The sequence below is a fragment of the Periophthalmus magnuspinnatus genome, chromosome 5, assembly GCF_009829125.3.
Source record: "Periophthalmus magnuspinnatus isolate fPerMag1 chromosome 5, fPerMag1.2.pri, whole genome shotgun sequence".
In the NCBI taxonomy this organism is placed as follows: Eukaryota; Metazoa; Chordata; class Actinopteri; order Gobiiformes; family Gobiidae; genus Periophthalmus; species Periophthalmus magnuspinnatus.
In genome coordinates, this window is record NC_047130.1 from 22,957,706 (window position 1) to 22,976,877 (window position 19,172).

The window sequence follows — 19,172 nt, forward strand, 5'->3', positions numbered from 1 at the left end:
ATGCCCTGGCTTTGTCACGCTGTCATCACTGTTCTCTGGCCTGTGGCGTTTTTCCATTGTGTGTACATTCCATCCCTGCATGAGAAGAAAACACCACAACAAGTCATTTTTGGATTCCTCCTTGGGTTTTGTCCCATGCACTCAAAGCGTTCGGGTCAGGGTTAGCATAGCTGCAGGTTAGGGCAAGTCTAGGAATATATCCAACACATGCAGAGGGGTCAAAGGTCAAATGCTGGAGGTCCACGAGGCATTCACTTGCTCATGTTCTTCCATGTACATCATAAAAACAGGCATATATGGAAAAATGGGGAGCAGCTGGCCTATATTCAGAGCATCCCATAAGTTTTACTGACACTAAAAAGATGTACAGCTCTGTCACATGATCACAGACAAAACAGTGAAACAAAATGGCATAGTTTAAGTTGTTCAACAAATTAGTACAAAACAGGACAAAAGGTTAACTGTGAGAGCGCTGGATCAACTGCTCACATCAATACTTTTCAGGGGTCCCACCTTCTTAAATAATATTTTGAGAACTTTTCATCATTCAAAAGCTGTATAGGATAAGCTCTTTTGAGTTAAATTGTTAATTACTATGACAACAACCCTACTTTTTTGCATCATCCATCAGCATGAATAGTTCTGTCTCTTAAATCTTCCCCCTTAAATAGATTATATTTGAAGGTGACGGGGATATCTAAAGCAGCTATATGGACTTATGGTAGTAAACATCCTTCTGTCTTATACAACCTACACTATTTAGCATCCAAGTTTATGTTATAGAATAAAATATTATGCTATTCTACCTGGACATTGCAGTGCTAAGATAGTTTTGCTATACCACCAGTTAATGTGGTGGCTAAGCTATGGATTCATCGCTGAATTCTTACATATCACTGCATGGGAAAATATTTATATTAAAACTATGTATATGTAATGTGTATGCAATATTTTTGGTGGGTATGTGCTATTTCTCCATGAAAATGTTATTGTCTTGCCTGATATGTTCCACAGTATGACAATGAGCTAATCTATCTTGCATTTGTTCAATTAAAATACTTTAATAACATGATTTCTTACTTTAGAGGTGCTATATTACACAAAATAGACCATTATGAACTTTAAGCCTTGTTATAATGTTGTTACCTCATCAAAAACATACCTGGAGTTGTGTTTTGTTTCATTCACACATGCTTGAATAATACTTTATTATTCGTCTGTCTACATCTCCAAAGCTCAAAATGATCTGTTCCACCTTGTGATGTCATAAAGTGGTAGTTTTTAAGTTAACAGCATTTTTTTTACCTTTAGTTCAGTACAGATTGGCAATTCCAGAGCCAAATAATCCTAGTGAAGGTGTAAGGAGTTTAAAAACACATTGGAGCACTTCCTGTATTACCACATGACATCACAAAGTGGAACAGAGCGTTTTCTGGTTGAGAGAAGAACTCAGGGTTTGTGTGTTAAACATGTGTGAATGAAACACAACTCCAGGGTTGTTTTTGATGAGGAAACTACATTATAACCTAGTATGGGCACTCAGAAGCGGTCTCAGAAAAAATGACCTAGTGCCCCTTTAAATAAGCACAGAAATAACTGACGTCACTGGAATAATTGCCCCTAAATAAAAGCTGTGACTCTACAATTAGTTCAAGTGTTGACTGAGTCTCGTGTTCACCACTGATATTAATAAACAAAGCGTCTCCCAGTTAACCATTTAAGCCTCTCTCTGGCTTCCCCTGTATTTACCTGCTGAGGTGAAACATCTCGTCAAAACGGGGATTAAAAGAACGCGGCGGAGCAGACCGTTCACTAAACAAACCTGAAGACTGGATTTGAGCGTCTTTGAAGTCACACATAAATCCCCTGGAGATCAAACGTGCACAAATATTAAAATTTAAGGCTCACTGGTCTGGATAATAAGCTATGCAGGAACCACTTGATTGATATTTCAGCCTCTAGTCGACAGCCCCCTCACTATTTCTCGCAACAAATCCTCCGCAGCGTTTTCTTGTCAACACTTGCCCTGAAAAAGAGTGATATGAGGAGGGCTACTGTTGGAAACGACAAAGAACCGAATATATTTAGGAGAAGTGAAGTAGAGTCATGACAGTGAACCTGCTTAGCCATGCATTGAAAAACCCATTGACCTCTGAGGGCAGCTCACGTGAATGAGCAGCCCTATTACTGGGAGTTTGGCAGTTAGATTCTTTCTTTCTTCTTCATTCTTTCATACGTTCAAAAGTGGTGATATCATAACTGTTATTACTTCCAGCCTCTACTGAGTGTGAACAGTGAACAAAAATGTGCCAGTTTTGTAGTTACAATAAAGATTTGCAAGGTAAACTTTAGTCATTTCTTGAAACTCATTATTTGTGGTTGCAGTTGGTGCCATCTTTGTGTGTGTCGTCCACAGCAAACATGTCGAGGGTCACTTGGATCGGAGTTCAAAGGTCGTGATGTGTTTCCTGTTAAGATGGAGTGCAGTAAATAGTCAGTTTCAGCTCATATAAAGAAAATTCTAAAGGATTCATGTATCAGTTTCCATCCATCCATTTTCTTCCGTTTATCCGGGGCCGGGACGTGGGCGCAGGAGTCTAAGCAGGGACTCCCAGACTTCCCTCACCCCAAATACATTCTCAAGCTCCTCCGTTGGGACCCCAAGGCGTTCCCAGGCCAGCAGAGGAGACATAAACCCTCCAGCGTGTTCAGGATGCCTCCTCCCGGTGGGACATGCTCGGAGAACAGCTTGCTGAACAGATACCCGAGCCACCTCAGCTGGCCGTATCAGTTTGAATATGTCAAAATATCAGTTTGTTTTAAGGGTGGGACTTTACTACGGGATTCATTGGCAGTACAAAGCAAGTTGAAACATTATTGATTTCTATTTGCATTTAATCAACCTTTTGTCAATAGAAAGTAGCCTCACCCCAGCCCAACCCATAAAAGTTTAAATAGGACCGTATAAATCTCAACATTGATGTCATTTCTATGTAAAGAGCTTTATTCCGGTGTTGCCAAACTTAACACTGACGGTTAATGATTTTATAGAAATTCACATGGCTCTTAAATACAGGTTTACACTTCCCAAACATGAGAGGTACACATTATGAGGTCTAAGTGGTTACTCTTTTGACTTTTAATAGTCAAATCTACTTCCCCAACCTGTAAAATTACATTATGATCTGAGCTAGGCCAGCTGCGACAGTGACCACAATTACAAGGCTATACAAGAAAAGTGGGACAAAGTATGCATCAGATAGGATTTAGTTTATGAGTATTTCCCAAATTTAAGGTCTATGGGAGTCTATGGAGAGGCAGACTGGAGCATTTTTATCCAAAGAGGGCACTGTAGTGAAGTTATATGTGATTTGTACAGCTGTGTAATCATAAAATTTATCACATCTAGGTTATTTTAGTGGAGGTGAACAGTAGGGGGCAGCGTTGAACCAAATTCAAATTGAGGTGAATAGATGACTGTTTTTAAAGATAACTATAATGTGGCCAATAATACAGTCCTTTATTATTCCTGCAATGGTCCAAACCTGGATTACTGTGAGTTTTGGGTAAGTCTAAGTTCTTGTGTTGATTTAAAACCATAAAGGGAATTAATAGAGCATTACTGACAGCTATTTAAAGAGGCACTACGTAACTTTTATGGTGGAGGGTACAGAAATGTTACAGACTGTACATTTAAGGATTTGCAGTAGATCTGCTTTACTAATAACAATTAATGAAACCTGTATCATGGCTTAAGAATGACATTGTTTAAAATAATAACTGTGATACCAAAATTATAAATCATTTTGTTACAAAATTATAAAAGTGAATTCATTGTAAAATAATAAATGGTCACATTTTTATGTAGCACTTTTCCACCTTCAAAGAATCACTCACCCATTCACACATACAGTGTCTTGCCCAAGGACACAATGGCAGCATTAATTTGTGGGAGCTGGATTAGACCACCAACCTGTGGGCCAATGGATCTGACCGCTCTCCCAAAGATGTTTATGTTGAGAGTGAGACTGAATCCGCCAAACTTCGGATCAGTGGACAAACACTAAACCAACTGAGCTACTGTTGCCCATTGTGTGGATTTGGTGGTAATTGTGTAATAGTACATTGTCCATGCTCTCATACTTTTCTGTTTTTGTGTACTTGAGTGCATTGTAAAAGAAAAATTCAATTCTGTGAACTGGACAGAAAGTTTTTTAATTGAAGACGCTTCAGTTCTGCAGTAGCGGCTTGGATGAGCAGTAAGAGACTCACACTTGAGAACATTGTTGGTAAATCTGAGTCATTTCTTGAACCCCATGATTTGTGGTTTCAGTTGGTGCCATCTTTGTGTTTGTCATCTGGAGCAAACATGTTAAGTATCACTTGGATTGGAGTTCAAAGGTCGTGATGCATTTCCTGTTTAGATGATGTGCAGTAAATAGTCAGTTCCAGCTCATATCCTTCAGTCACAGTTAAACAGCATTACTGACCCCACAGTCCGGTAGTTCTCTCCTGAGTCATCCTCTCCTTTTGTCTCTGTCAGGCCCACAGCACCTGGTAAATATGAGCAGCTGTAAAAAAATGTGTGAAAACTGCAATAACATCAATAACATACTGGTAGCTGTGGCAGTTTGAGCGTTAGATAGGCTGATGTAAAAAATCTAATGGATCTCTTAGGTTGATAGTTACTTTTTCTGATGATGGGTTCACCACCTACTTGTCTCTATGGAGATGTTATTGCTTTGCCTGGAATGTTCCACAGTATGGCAATAAATTTGTTGATCCCAGCTGTATTATAGACTAGTAATAGCAGACCTGACTTGTTATACCTGACACTCCTCTTCGCACATGTTGTAGTGATCGCTCTATGGCGCCTTAGCACTGCATGGGTTCAACTTTGAGAGTTGACTTTTGACCCTCACATAATACAGACTTTAATTGACAAATGGCAGAGAGATAAACAGCAGTACTAGAATAATGTGCTCGTATTGATCAAGCACGATTTTCAATTGATTAAAAAAAATAAAAACAAATAAATGCTTATACTGACACATGATTGGCTGTAGACCTCTCAATTAAAAAGCTGCAAGCTTTTTAAATGACTGGATCTTGATTTGTGCCAAATACTAGTAGGAGAAGCACTCCGAACACATGTTGAAATGATCCTGGGGGCCTCTGCAGGGTTCAACTTTGACCTTGCCCTCATCCAAACTTGGATTCCTACAACACAGGTCCTTGTTTGAGGTGTCTGATCTGAGACTTCCACCCTCTGTTCCTCATGAGGGTCAGGTCAGGGAGGAGCTGCCCACACAGGACACCCTTCTCTGGGCAGGGTCAGGCTGAGCACTTCGCTGTCTGGTCGTCCTCTGGAGATGTGTTGGATTAGCTGGAGGCCACACTGATGAAGGATTGATTGATGGGAAGAAAAAAATTAAGTAACTTTAGCCCCAGGACTCACTCGTGTTTTCATGAGGCCATGGAGTTTAACGACAGTTAGTTTTACTAGCTAAGAGGTTGTACTGTTTTAGGATGCAACTGGGTGGACACTGAGTATAAATATAGAAAATATAGTGATACATCCAGAAGAGTAAACCAACTATATTTACTAATGAATAATGGCTAAAGGTTCACTACGTAACGTTTCTGGTAGGTCTGCAACCGCTTGTATGTATGGAGAGATAATTGCGTTGCCATGTTCCACAGCAAAGCATTAAACTCATCTATATCTGTAAGGAGATAAGGAGATGAAACCACCAGGCCAAGTTATGGGCCAGAACTGTGGAAAGGCAAGCCTGCTTACTGTAATGTATGTATTGTGTACACTCCACTAGAAAAAGCTACAAAGTGGATCTTTAATTTGTTAAAAGTATAAGGATCTGAAACCTTAACCTGTAAGGTGTATGTTCATGACCATTTCTTCCACATTCCTGCTTCCTGATTGGGCAGAAAGACGTGTAGACTGGTGATCCTGACTCTGACCCAGGACAGTGCTGTTTAAAGTCCTCCTCACAGCTGTGTGGCCTGAGGAGCCAGAGGAGGCGGTTGAGAGGGGGTGAGGCGGGTCCCATATGAGAATCAGTCTGCTTAATCCTGGTCTTGACTCCAGTTCTGGTTTCTACTCAATGTCCCTCTCTGTCTCTTCTGTCTCGGTGTGTCTCTACTATGAGCGATGAGTCTAGAGGCTGTGGGCGACTGTCTGCTCCCTCAGTGTGAAAATGATGGAGAGTTTAAGTATGGTGCCCCCTAAAACAAATCAGTACATCAGGTCATTGTTTAAATGAACAAATTGGTTCCTAGCCAACCTACCTGGATAAATAAAGGTTAAATCAAATAAAATAGATTCAACTTTAACCCACAAACATCAAAAATAAATGAGCAAATCAAATACACACAAACATTTTACAATACAATAAAAAAGAAAAAAAAAAAGATCTTCTTAATTTTAAATACAATTATTTCCATTTACGATCACTCCACACACTATGAACCACTACAGACCAGTACAATGAAAACTCCAATTATCTAGTGATTAGCCGTAGGACAGGACTAATAAAGCTTTTCATTGCATGCTCAGTACATGTTTATCTTTTATGACACTAACACAGAGCTGCTGTATTTCAGTCTGAACATTTACAGATGTTGTGAAGTGAAGGTCATTCTCTTAATTGGCTGCTCAAGTGTTACTGGGTTTTGCAACTTACCAAAGAAGCATACTGAATGGACAAAATGGGATTTTCCTCTGTCATCACCATCTACTTTGTTCCCATATAGCTTTACACTGTATTGTTGCGGTGTCTGGTGTAAGGAAACACGCGATTTCTTCTGGTTGTTTATTTTCTGAATACAAGGGCTGCTGTAGGCCGTAACCCACACCAAAACAAGAGCAAAACAACAGCAGTCTCAACTCACTAGAGCCAAAACAGACCAGGAACTGACAAACAGGACCTTCACATTCTTGTCAGCATAGTATTTGTTGATTGCATTCTTATATTTGTTCTGATAAAACTAAAAACAAGATGAAATTTTTTCCAGTTATGTGATTTTTTTTTTTTTTTTTTTTTTTTTTTTTGCATTCATACTCGCTCGAGTATCTAGTTTTAGTATTGATTCGTATCTAATTTTCTATACTTTTGACAACCCTACTTATCACACATAAGGGGTCTGTTGTCCCGGGCTCCAGGGTTTTAGGGGCCCAGAATTGGATCCTCTTTCTATTACTTTATATTAGAGAGGGGTGCCATTTGAGATTTACTGCCCCAGGCCCCCAAATTTCTGTCGACGGTTACAGTACAAGGTTTCTCGCAATAACACAGAAAAATACTCGTAGCTACCCATAAACCACTTCAAATCGTTTTTTTCCTGTGGTGTCCAGGAAAAAAAAGGATTCCTTGCTAATTTTTTCCACAGACAGAGGCCAGTGTGTTTTGCATGTACTGATTTTAAAGACTTTGGATTTCTTGGATTTTTAGATTTATTGAAGATTATTTAAGATTAACTTGGCAGGAGATAACATTACATGCTAATCCTGAAACCTAATCCCACGGCAATCACTTTTTAGGGCATGAACAAGACCCGACCAGCTTAGGTGTAGTAGCACTAAGTAGTAGTTGAAATCACAATCACAAAGCCAAATAAACTGCAGTATTCACATTATCTTAGCATTTGTAACAGACTGAAGTAAGAAAAAACCTGTTGCAGTTATATTAGTATATGATTCTTTTGACCATATTATATTTCCAGTGCATAATGCATCTAACATAAGCCAAACCCAATGCATTACATAAAAACATGGCAGAGAAATGAAATAAAAGCAGAAAAAGCTGATGACAAACCTCAAATATTTTTTTGTGTTTAAGCTAGCTTAAGCCTCACAGCGCCATGAACTTGGAATTACTAAACGTCTTTTTGTGAATTGCTGAGATCAGCCATATAATTACGAGTATCCAGATCTGATTTAGATTGTATTTATTAAGGAAACATGAGTTATGTTTGAGTGACGTCAGTGTCTCACGGAGCAACGCCCTGCTCGTTTGGACCACCAAGGCGTCCCAAGTGAATCGTACCAGTCGAAAGGAGACTTATGAGTTCATTTTACTTTTCTATCAGTAGTAGAAGTACCAGCAGCAACAGTAGTAGTACTCACATTATTGGAAATATTAGCCATAATCATTACAATAATACTAGTATCGGATTCTTTCAGTATTGATGTCAAATCCTGAATTCCAGCATGTCACATAAATCTCCAGTGATTCTAATCTTTTCTGACAAATGGCCATATGAAGATAATTGTCCAAGAATGCATGTGCTGTAGGTCAGTTTCCTCTGTTCTTATCAAACTGATCTGCCCTTTGTAAAACATTACAGAATCATATTAATAGCAGCTTGATGCAAGGAATGTTCAAAATAGTTGTTGTTTCAGTAGTAATGATGGTAGCAGCTGTTGTATAGTAGGAACTGAGTAATGCAATAGTGATAGTACAACTACTGCAGAACCATATTCTTTGTAGTAGTTTGTTATAGTAGTGGTGGTAAAATTTACAGTTGGGTTCACTAGAGTTTTCTCAACTGAATACTATATTATTGTCCCTGTGGAAAATGATCCCGTATTATATATACACTTTTTTTCCTTCAAAATTATTTGTCTCCGCATCCAATATTTGTGAGGTTACATTACACAGCTGGAGAGTCCATCAGAGATTCTAATACTTTTCAAACCATACAATGCATTCACCTTCAAATCAATTCCTTCACTGAAAACAAACAAATGTGATATGAAAAGTGAAATAAATAGAAAACTACACAAATATGTCAAAGTCTTCTTTTGTGTATGATCTTGGGGGATTTATGTCTCATGTTGCCCTTGTTAATATAATTTCTAGGTTTGCTAAACAGTCACATATTTATATAGCACTTTTCCACCTTCAAGCAACTCAAAGGGCTTTACATCAAGGAACCACACAAGCATTGACACACACATTCATCCACCAATGTACCCAGACACTGGGGGTGAGAGGGGTTAAGTGTCTTGCCCAAGGACACAATGACAGCATTCATCTGTGGGAGTTGGAATCACACTGCAAAGTTGTGTGTAAGTGGATATGACTGCTCAACCAATTATGTTTATGCCGAGAGCAACTGAGTAACACTATTTGTTGTATAATCGTTGTATTTAAATCACTAGTAGTAACAGCAGTAGCGTTATTTCTAGTATTGGCAGTAGTAGTAACCATGTTTGTAGTAATTTTCATTATCAGGGTCCTTGTGTCTCTTATCTTTATCAAACATACAGTAGTTGAGTTTGTCTGAGTTTCTGCTCTTTGTGGAGCTGCCAGCCCTGGACACGACCCCTGTAATTATGTGTAGTCTGAGAAGAGAATCCAACCCACTGAGGCTTCTGAGGAAATGAACCCACAAAACTGACTTGTTCTGTTGGCTTTTGAGAATCTTTTGACTGATCTGGATTAGGAAGAAATGTGCCAATTAAAAAAGAAAGATGGATATAGAGTTTTCATTATCCATGGGTTCACTTTGGAGTGGATCAGCACAGGCTGCAAGTATCTCCACAAAGTGAACCATCCCACCATGTTTGAGGGGTCCAATGTGGACCCTGGAGGGGATTAACTCCCAGCTGGGGCTGGGGTCGGCACAGTACGGCTCCAGGCATCGACCAAATGATATGATTGGACAAGAGAGTCAGGAGGCAAAAAGCAGATATAAACATAAAATAAAAAAATCTTGTGATAAACCGCTGTATTTACAGTTATGGCAAATGAAATGTTGGGCCGACATGCTCCCAAAACAAAGCTAGAACGAAAGCAGCAGCTGTTTCCTGTTTATGGATACACACCACTTACGTATAAAGAGTGACTATATCATATTTCCAGTGCATAATACGTCTAACATGAGCCAAACCCAATGCATTACATAAAGGAACACTAAAATGTGGTGCAGAGTTGCAGAGAAATGAAATAAATGCAGAAAAATCTGATGATAAACCTAAAGTAGTTTTTTGTGTTTATCCTAACAGTGCTACAAATGTGGAATTACTAAACATCTTTTTGTTAATTGCTGAGATCATCCATGCAATTATGAGTATAATCCAGATACGATTTAGATTTGATTTATTAAGAAAACATGAGCTATGTTTGAGTGACGTTAGTGTCTCATGGAGCAGAGCCCTGCTCAGCTGGAGGGAGCTGTATTAAACTAACCAAGGCGTCCCAAGTACACCGTGCCAGTGGAAAAGAGGCTTATGAGTTTATTTTCAGTTTAAATAAGGAAGTTCAATTTGTCATTTGCGTAATCTCATTGTATTTCTTTACTTGACCATGAGCGATGAAATACTAATGGTCAGTTCTTTGTTAAGTTTGAACTAAACTGGAACTGACACCATAACTGGACCTAGATTAGACCAACACTAAGTCTACATCAGAAATTGTGGAAAATTCCAGGCAAAGCAATAACATTTTCATGGAGACAAGGACGTGGCAGATTATGTAGCAGAAAACTTACATAGTGAACCTTTAAAACCCTAAACTAAAGCACAAAGCTACCTCAAGTGGCATCTGTAGTGAGTTTTGATAAAAGTGTAAAATGTTTTCTAACTTTTCCTCCTTCTCTCTGTGTTTCAGATGTGAACGAGTGTGAGGAGACAAACGGAGGCTGTGAGGCTCTGTGCTGTAACACCATCGGGAGCTTCTACTGCAGATGTCCTCCAGGTCAAAGACTCGACGAGGACGGACGCACATGCCAAGGTGAGGGCTTTTCATTGGCTAGTCAATTTTGCCAATGTTGCAGTTAATTCTGTCTTATCATCTTCTCAAATATCTTCTCACTGTATCCTGAATATAGACACATATTCGAAGATACTAGAGCACATTTGAGCTGACTGAAGGAATTGGCCAAAACCGTGACGGGCAGAAAAAACATTACACACTGTTAAAATTGTCTCAGATATTCACTCAGTCCTCCAAAAGTATTTTCCAGATCCCCTAATCCCAGAGATGAAGGGGAAATAGGCCAACAATTAGAATAACAAATGATTCTTTGTATTTACTGGTAAAGCATAAGTAACTGCCATACACACATTACAGTTATTACAATGCGCTGTCCTATTTTTATCCAACATTTGCTCTGCTTTACAATAGTTTTACCTCTTCAGATCACCACCAGATGTCACTACTGATCGTACACATGTGCTCAAGTTCTACAGGGCAACATCAACAAATGTATATGCTCAGCTTGACCAACACTAAAACAACACACTAATACTAGATAATACACTTTATAAGTACAGTAGAAATAAGTATACTGTCAATATAAGTAGACAAAGTATAATTAGGCTTACATTCGGAACAGATTACGATTCACTTGCCAATGTTACCACAAATATGCGTGTACAGCAGTCAAGAAGAGATCCGAGCCACTGAGTGTGAAAGTATGAAATCTGTTTTTAATATCTTTTGGCCACATCCTAGCAGAGCACCTGTAGATTACGCTTTTGACACACTGACGCACTCATTTCTTCAGTTTTTATTGCTATTACATTATTATTAGCTGAGAATAGCATTGTAGCAGCAGAAGGACTAGTTATTATACCAGTATTAGAAGTTAGAGGAGTAGTAATGTTAGTAGTAGTAGTCGTAGTAGTTGTACTAGTGGTGGTGGTAGTAGTAATAGCAGCTGGGATGTCATCAAATAATAAACATCCTTTTCTTCATAACAATGAATCCAGTCTTTTCCTGGCATTGATTGAAAGTAGCGTATTATCTTCGCTCTCAAACCGCAATTATATTAAACCACGTCTTTCAATAATAATAATGCCCTAATTGCCTACACTTGGCAGGAGTCCACAGCGAATGACTGGGAGCGTGCATGTCTAAGTCGGGCTTGTGCATATACGCTGTTAGTGCCAAAAGTGATCGGTTTTCAGTCGGCATGACGACCCGGAGTGAGGAGCGAGGAGTGGAGGAAATCCCACAAGAGTCTGACCAAAGATATCCGCTCACTTAGTGGTTAGACATAACTCACTCTGGGGAAAAGGCTGTGTACTGCTACTGTCTGACTGACTGCCAGAGGAGAGGGTCAGTATGGTCAAAAATGTAACTCACATCAAAGTACTGTTACGCTGTTACTTTAAAACTATAGACGTATTTTAGTGGGAGTATTAAAAGTAAATGGCCCAGATATTTGCTAAGTTAGATAAACTGTATTTGGACTTAATATTGGACTTAACATCTGAAGTTAAGCAAAAGTGCAAGAAATGATAAATGTTCAATACTTTTAATATTGTCTAAAACATTTGTCACTTTACAACCTTTTGGCTGAAGAATACTGATTCTTAAAAGTATAATGATACTTAATTACTCAAAAAGAATTCAAGGAACAGAGAGATACATCTACTCTTATACCATTTCTTCCAAAAGTTTGTATAATTGAATACTACTGTCTCCTTCTGACAGATTATTTAGCCAACATATCTGTATTGATGCATAAGAGGTTAACACAAATCTAAAAGTTCATAAGTTTGTTCTTTAACCGTAGAGCTGTAAGGTATTTGTGTGATCCCAGTTTTCTTAATATGATATTTTCCTTGATCTGTCCATCTTTCATTTGTTGTTGTTTTTCTTGAAAACTTTAAGCCGTGCATTGCCAAGTAGTGGTTGAAATCCTCGTGCCTTGACAGGAGAATGCTACTGTTGGCAAACTCTGAAAACCATTTGTCTCGCTCAGTACTTTTTGGACATTGCTGGACGTTATCCCTTATTTTAAATGGCCGCACTGTTCTATATTAACGAACAACTTGTGCAGGTGGTCTGCCGTAGTGTAAATATTGTTCTAGTCATGCCAAATACATTAAGTAGCTCAGATCAGTAAAACCATAAAAGTGAAGAGAAAATAGATCGCCAGTCTCAATATTGAGCTTAAAGTGATTAACCAGAACAGAGCAGACTGTAGGCCTTGTTTGTCCCTCTGTATTTTCATAGTAGTGGTTTGGCCTGTGTGTGTCTATGCCTCAGGGGTGGGCTGCTGCTGCTGCTGCTGCTGCTGTTCACCTGGCATCCATCACTCCTGTGGAAATGCCATGTCGGTCCAAATACTCACTGTAAAAGCTTCATTCACTGTAAGATTATGGCAGCTGTGGTGACTGCTAAAAATATGAGGGCATTTAAAGTTAGGATAGCTACAAATTGCAGTATTTTTACATGTAGGACCACTGACCCACAGGTTGGCGGTGTGATTCCAGCTCCTACAGATGAATCTTCTGTTGTGTCCTTGGGCAAGACACATAACGCACCTCGCTCCCATTGTCTGCATGCACTTTTTTTATGAATTTGTGTGTGAACGGGTGAGTAGTTCCTTGATGTAAAGCGCTGTGGGGGACTTGGAATTGGAAAAGCACTATATAAAAATCTAACCATTTACCATTTACCAAGATTAGCCTTATTTCTTAAGCTTTATGTCCTTCAATACCTCTGGGACAACCTGTCAGGAGCAGCGTCTACGAACTCATCACCAGATCTTGAGCTAGGTTTGGTCAGTAGTACATTGGCTAGAGGATTCTACCTATTATGCATGTTTCTCACCCAGAAATAGGAAGAAACATGCAAATTCCACATACAGTCCCCTGTGAGGCAAGTACTTTCTGAACCAACTACCACAACTACTGTTTTTGTATACTGTGAGAAATGTGTCACTACCACAACCACTGCCAAATACTACAGCATCTCATCTACACTGCTCAGCCATTTACTCCTCTTACTCCTCCTCCTTTACCTATTTCAATGTTGATCTTTTACAATGTTGACATTTTTCCAAGAATTAACTGTCTGGCCTTGAATTTAATTAAACGATTTATAACATTTATGAACATGTCTGAGAAATAGATCTAGCTGATTATATTGTGCCTGAACTTGATGTTGGATACCTGTTTGATGACGTAATGACATTATATTACCACTCCTTTATTAAAAGTATATTAAAAGTCTGTATTACTTTTGGACGTCACCCTGTTTTGCTCCGTATAGTGCGCTTGTAACCATGCTGTATTTATTGGCGCCGGATTTGAGAATTCAGTGCTTAGCTTCTGAATAGCCCATTTAACTGCACGCCTCATTCCACTCTCAGATGTTTGGATCGGGAATAACCAAATTTGACTTTTGGCATTCCTGGAGTGACTGTTTATGTTCGTATCAAAGAGGAGCCCCTAGGTAGAGCATTCTTGAGTTTTTCACATTGTTGTTAGTGAAGTATCAATCTATCACCTCTGATGACTGATATAGTGCAACGCCTTTGCTTTGCCTGGAATGTTCCACAGTACGGTATTAATCTTGTCTATCATCACTGAGACAAACACCACAGTGGCAAGTTACATGTCGTATCTGTGGAGAGGTGAGCCTGCTGACAGTAAGAATGCATGTTATTCAAGCTATTTTTAGACACGTGCACAGGTTTCTTTCAGGTTTGCAATCGATAAAATGCTTTAAATGAGGAGAAAAACAAAATACAGTAGAAATTCAGTAGAAAAAAGATGGGTATTCTAGCTTTAATACTGTTTGTACCCAGGTCCAAGACTCATAATGCATGTTTACAATCACCGTTCATGACAGCTGTCTGTAGCTTTGATTGTCTTCATATGGGAATTTGTCTTTTCCATTGAGAAATTCCTCATGAGGCTTGTCAAAGTAGCAGATCTTGAGGCAATATACTAGTCAGAAGTACATATAATTAGCTTATTGGTCAAGCTTTTTGGGGGATAAAGGGATCTAATTCACCGCGAAGTACAGGGGAAACATTCTAACCACTTGGCCACTGTTTTGCTTCAATCAGCTAAAATGCCTATTATGTATTACAGACAAAGCAGCATTGTCACATTTAATAAACTACACATTTTAAGCCCCTGCACGAGCCTGTACACAAAACTATTATAATAACTCAATGTAGGTACATCATTAGACTATCAAACCAATCTGGAAAGTTACCCCAGGCCGGCAGGATGTCTTCAAAACATGCTCTGCTAAGAATAGGTGTTATTCAAAGACATTGTTGAGACTGGGGCAAGTAGGAGGATCTTTATAGTGAGTATTAGTGTTCACTGACGGGAGGAGGAACAAGCAGACAGAATGGGGTATTGGAGAGGAAGGAGGCAATCTACAGAAGAGAAGTTATCCTCTGTGATTTTTAGTGGATAATTTTCAACACTTTTAAATGATATTAGTTGAATAGTTGTGTACACTTTTGTGGTCATCATGGCCGTCTCACTGAGATACTGGATTTTTCTCATACAAGTCGCTATAGATGTGATTTTTGCAGCCAATTATCCAAATTATTTTTACAGAAGAGCTTGTTATAGGCCGTACTGTTACCTTGGATACTACAACTACCACCTGGGACATCTGTCAACAGGTGAGTAGGTTTATTTGGCTATCAGGAGCAGTGTGGATTATAAGTGCACTATGTAACTTTTCTGGTGAGGGTTGTGTCACCTGCTTGTCTCCATGGAGATATTATTGCGCTTCCAGGAATGTTCCACAATATAGTATAACAGTTAGTGTATCTATCCAGCATTTATTTCTCTATATGTTTTTTATTACTCAAAAATACCCTGGAAAACATGTATTCTTGCTGTGAACCAGGACGCCTCTCCACAGATGTAACCTGTAACTTGACCTGATGGACACAAATAAGTTTAATGTCATACTGTGAACATTTAATTTAAAAACAAAAACATAAACAACAAAAAACATCTTAATGGAGATAAGCTGGTTGGCGAATCCTCCACAGGAGAAGTTACATAGTGCAGCTTTAACTTTATAGTAAAACCACAATAACTAGATGTATTCAGCATCAAGGCAGAAAAGTGCCACATTTATTGATTTATTGACATAAAACAGTGCTGCCCATTTAAATAAATTATGATATTTTTATAATTTGTCAACTACAGCTTTATATAATGGTTTGTCAAATATTTAACTGTGTACTATATAGGTACTTGGGAACACAGATAAATCAGTGCTGGATTATGTAGCTGAATTTGCCCTATGTACTTGACCTAATAACTGATAATTACAGAGCTGTTGTTCAGGTGTATGCGTGTGTATCGGCGTGGGCAGAATGGTTAATCAGATGTTGACATGAGGCTGCTGCGCTGGCACTGCCCACAGACCTCTGTGATCACTGGCTCTTATCTGGAGGATTAAAGCAAAACATCAACCTTTAAAGGCTCTTTGTACTACTGCACCAACAGGGAGACTCAATTCAACATGGATTTGGATATTTTTATGATATCATTTTTTTGTTATGCTTTGAACATTGATGCATCTTTCAGCAGTGGCTCAGGGGTTGTATTAGAGTGCTTGATTGATTCCTGCTCGGACCAGTGCATCCTGCGATTGTACTCTTACACACTCGGCTCACTTGGTAGAAGTGGTATGGGCGTGAGTGATTGATAGTCATTTTGTCATTCTTCCCCAGTTGTAGCTACATAATGAATAATGCAATATAAATCATCTTCAAATGAATGAAATAAATGGACACATTTGTTTGGAATTTTGGTATTTATGATGCCCAGAATAGAGTTACCAGGAGAACTACTCTAAATTGGATTATCTCATTAAGGACATTAAGGTACACTTTATTGTCCCCATACAGACATTTGTCCTCTGCATATAACCCATCCTTCAGTGGGTGCTGTGGTGCTGCAGCTTAGCCCGGGGGTTGAACCTGGAACCTTCTTGCTGTGAGGCGAGAGTGCTAGTCCCTCAGGCACTATCCTGACAATGCTGAGGTAGATAGTTTTCCTGCATTTGCGTTGCAGTTCTCCACTGAATATCATAGCAGGACCCCTTCTGGAATACTTTTGTTTATTGAATAACTGGGCCTATTTGAGTTAGTCTTCTTGCCAATTTTCACATGTTTTTTCTCAAACAGAAGAAAATATTTGTTATGAGTACAATGAACAAAGGTCTTTGCAAATCCTTTTCGTGCAGTTGTCAAGCTGCAGCAGAGCATATAAATGTTTCTTCTCAAAGTTGACAGAAAGTTTCATTTGCCAAACACAGTCTTCGCACAAAAGTCATAGAGAATGAAGCTGTGGATGTGGGCAGTAGTTTCTACACACCATAAAGTTATAAATCAAAGTTAAACAGACTGGAGCAATGTCAGGAGAGACCCGAGGATGCAGCAGGCATGGAAAATCTTGGAAAGCTCAATTCTGCCAACATTGTGGGAATAAAGTGAAGCTAAAGTTTGGCAAAAGCGTGCAAAGGAAAATTAACCTGTGCCCAAACAGCTTTATTCCAGGGTATTGTGGGAAAACTATGGAACAAAATAGTTTAATAAGCATCATCTTCCTCACATCATGAATATTACGGCACTGTCTAATCATAGGCTTGTTTTTATGGGAAGCTGAAATCACAGGATACAGTAACATTGCGTGATATGATGTTCTACTTAAGTACGCACAATAGATGCTCTGGTATATGACACCTTTTGCAATGACCTTGTTTGTGCATCTAAAACAGTGCTGTCTTTTTAATCACAACGATACAGTAGAAATATATTTTCTTGGTAATTTTGATATAAAAATAACCTTTGTTGTTATGGACAATACCGTTTACAAGACATATCAAACCATCTTTCCACACATTTTTTTTGCAAGATACATCAATGTGCTTTTGTTGAAAGTAGGAGATATTAGCTGCCAATGTTACAGATCCAAATGTCCCATATATGGGCTTTGTGGCTTTTTCAACTTCTATTTGGTAACACATCATCATTGGATAATACTATGAAACCAGGTTACCTCATAGAAATCCTCTGAATACTTGACATAGTTTACTGGGAAAACACTTGTCTGTGGGAGCACATTTTTTAAGGTACATGGTCATATTTTTATACAGCGTTTTTCCATGTTTAAGGCACTCAAAGCGATTCACACACACATTCGTACACCAATGTCTGCAGACAATGGGGGAAAGGTGGGTTAAGTGTCTTGCCCATGGACACAACAGGTGCATTCATCTGGGGGAGGCTGGAATCGCACCGCAAACCTGTGGATCAGTGGCTGTGTCAAATCTACCAGTGATGTTTGGGGATTCGAACCGCCAGTTTTCAGATCTCTACTGTCGCTCATCCATACATTTAACCTGCCGATACTGACCGCTGCCAATTATCCGTCTCTCACCTTTGTTATGCTAAAGTCTGAGGTTGTAGCAAATAAAACTAGTGTCAACTCACATCCTAGTTTTACTGAAGCTAAGTGAACATAAGTTAAAACAGTATAGCCTTTGTAAGTGCGGCTGTATCACACAGGAGTTCCACTGTGCACGTCCAAAAACAATTTATCAGCCCGTGACCCTCAAAATAAGGGGTTAAACTAGGGCTTTTTAGAAGTGTTTGGGAATCCGATACAACAGAGAGCTCTATGTCCAGTCCAGCACATATATTTACTCACATATTTGATTAGTTGTATTGAACATTTGACAGTTGGTTAGATTTTTTTGGCAAAATTACTCAAAAAGTTCAAATTTGATGGAATTTTCAGTAAAGGAAATAAGAGATTTGTAAACCGGAATATTTATGTTTTCAAGAACTCATTTTTTAACTTGATGTTTGAAAATAAACTCAACCGCTCTTGTTATTGTTGCGTTACTATTTCCAGACGACATACGAACTCCAAATGCGTCAGTCAAGTCAAACATTAGTGTATTATTATGATTTACTTAGATAGATTGAGCATATATTTGTTAATGGGAAAAGGAGTTTAGCACAAAGCACTATATTAAATTACAAAAAGATAAAAAGTATAACTGCAGGTCTGGGCGCTTCATGTTTCCATTGCAAAACAGAACCAGTGCCATAGTCGTGGTCTGGTCTATAACTATCCTTCTGTACTGTTTATGTTTGTCTCTGAGGAATTCTTGAATACTCTTTTCACACGTTTTCCTGTACTCTTGCCATTTTAACCAGTAGAGGAGGAATGTAAATGGGTTTTAACTGTTCAGTAGTTGTTACCACATGGACTTTTGTGTAAAATACCTCCATATTTCATCCATCACCTGCTCTGCTCTTTCAGCCCATACATTCTGCGCTAAGTAGAGTCTTCATTAGCAGCCACTTTCCCTCCATAATGATAGGATTACCTTTGATTGGACTAATTTTTCTCTTCTCAT

The 19,172-nt window shown here is 38.8% G+C and overlaps 1 protein-coding gene across 1 annotated transcript in view; it reads left to right on the plus strand.

Annotated features, from left to right (window-relative positions):
• megf6b (multiple EGF-like-domains 6b) overlaps positions 1–19,172 on the plus strand; it is a 78,069-nt gene that overhangs the window by 32,949 nt on the left and 25,948 nt on the right. The window contains exon 5 of the mRNA XM_055221949.1: positions 10,632–10,754. Coding sequence (XP_055077924.1) covers positions 10,632–10,754 — 123 coding nt within the window. The remainder of the gene's footprint in view (positions 1–10,631; positions 10,755–19,172) is intronic.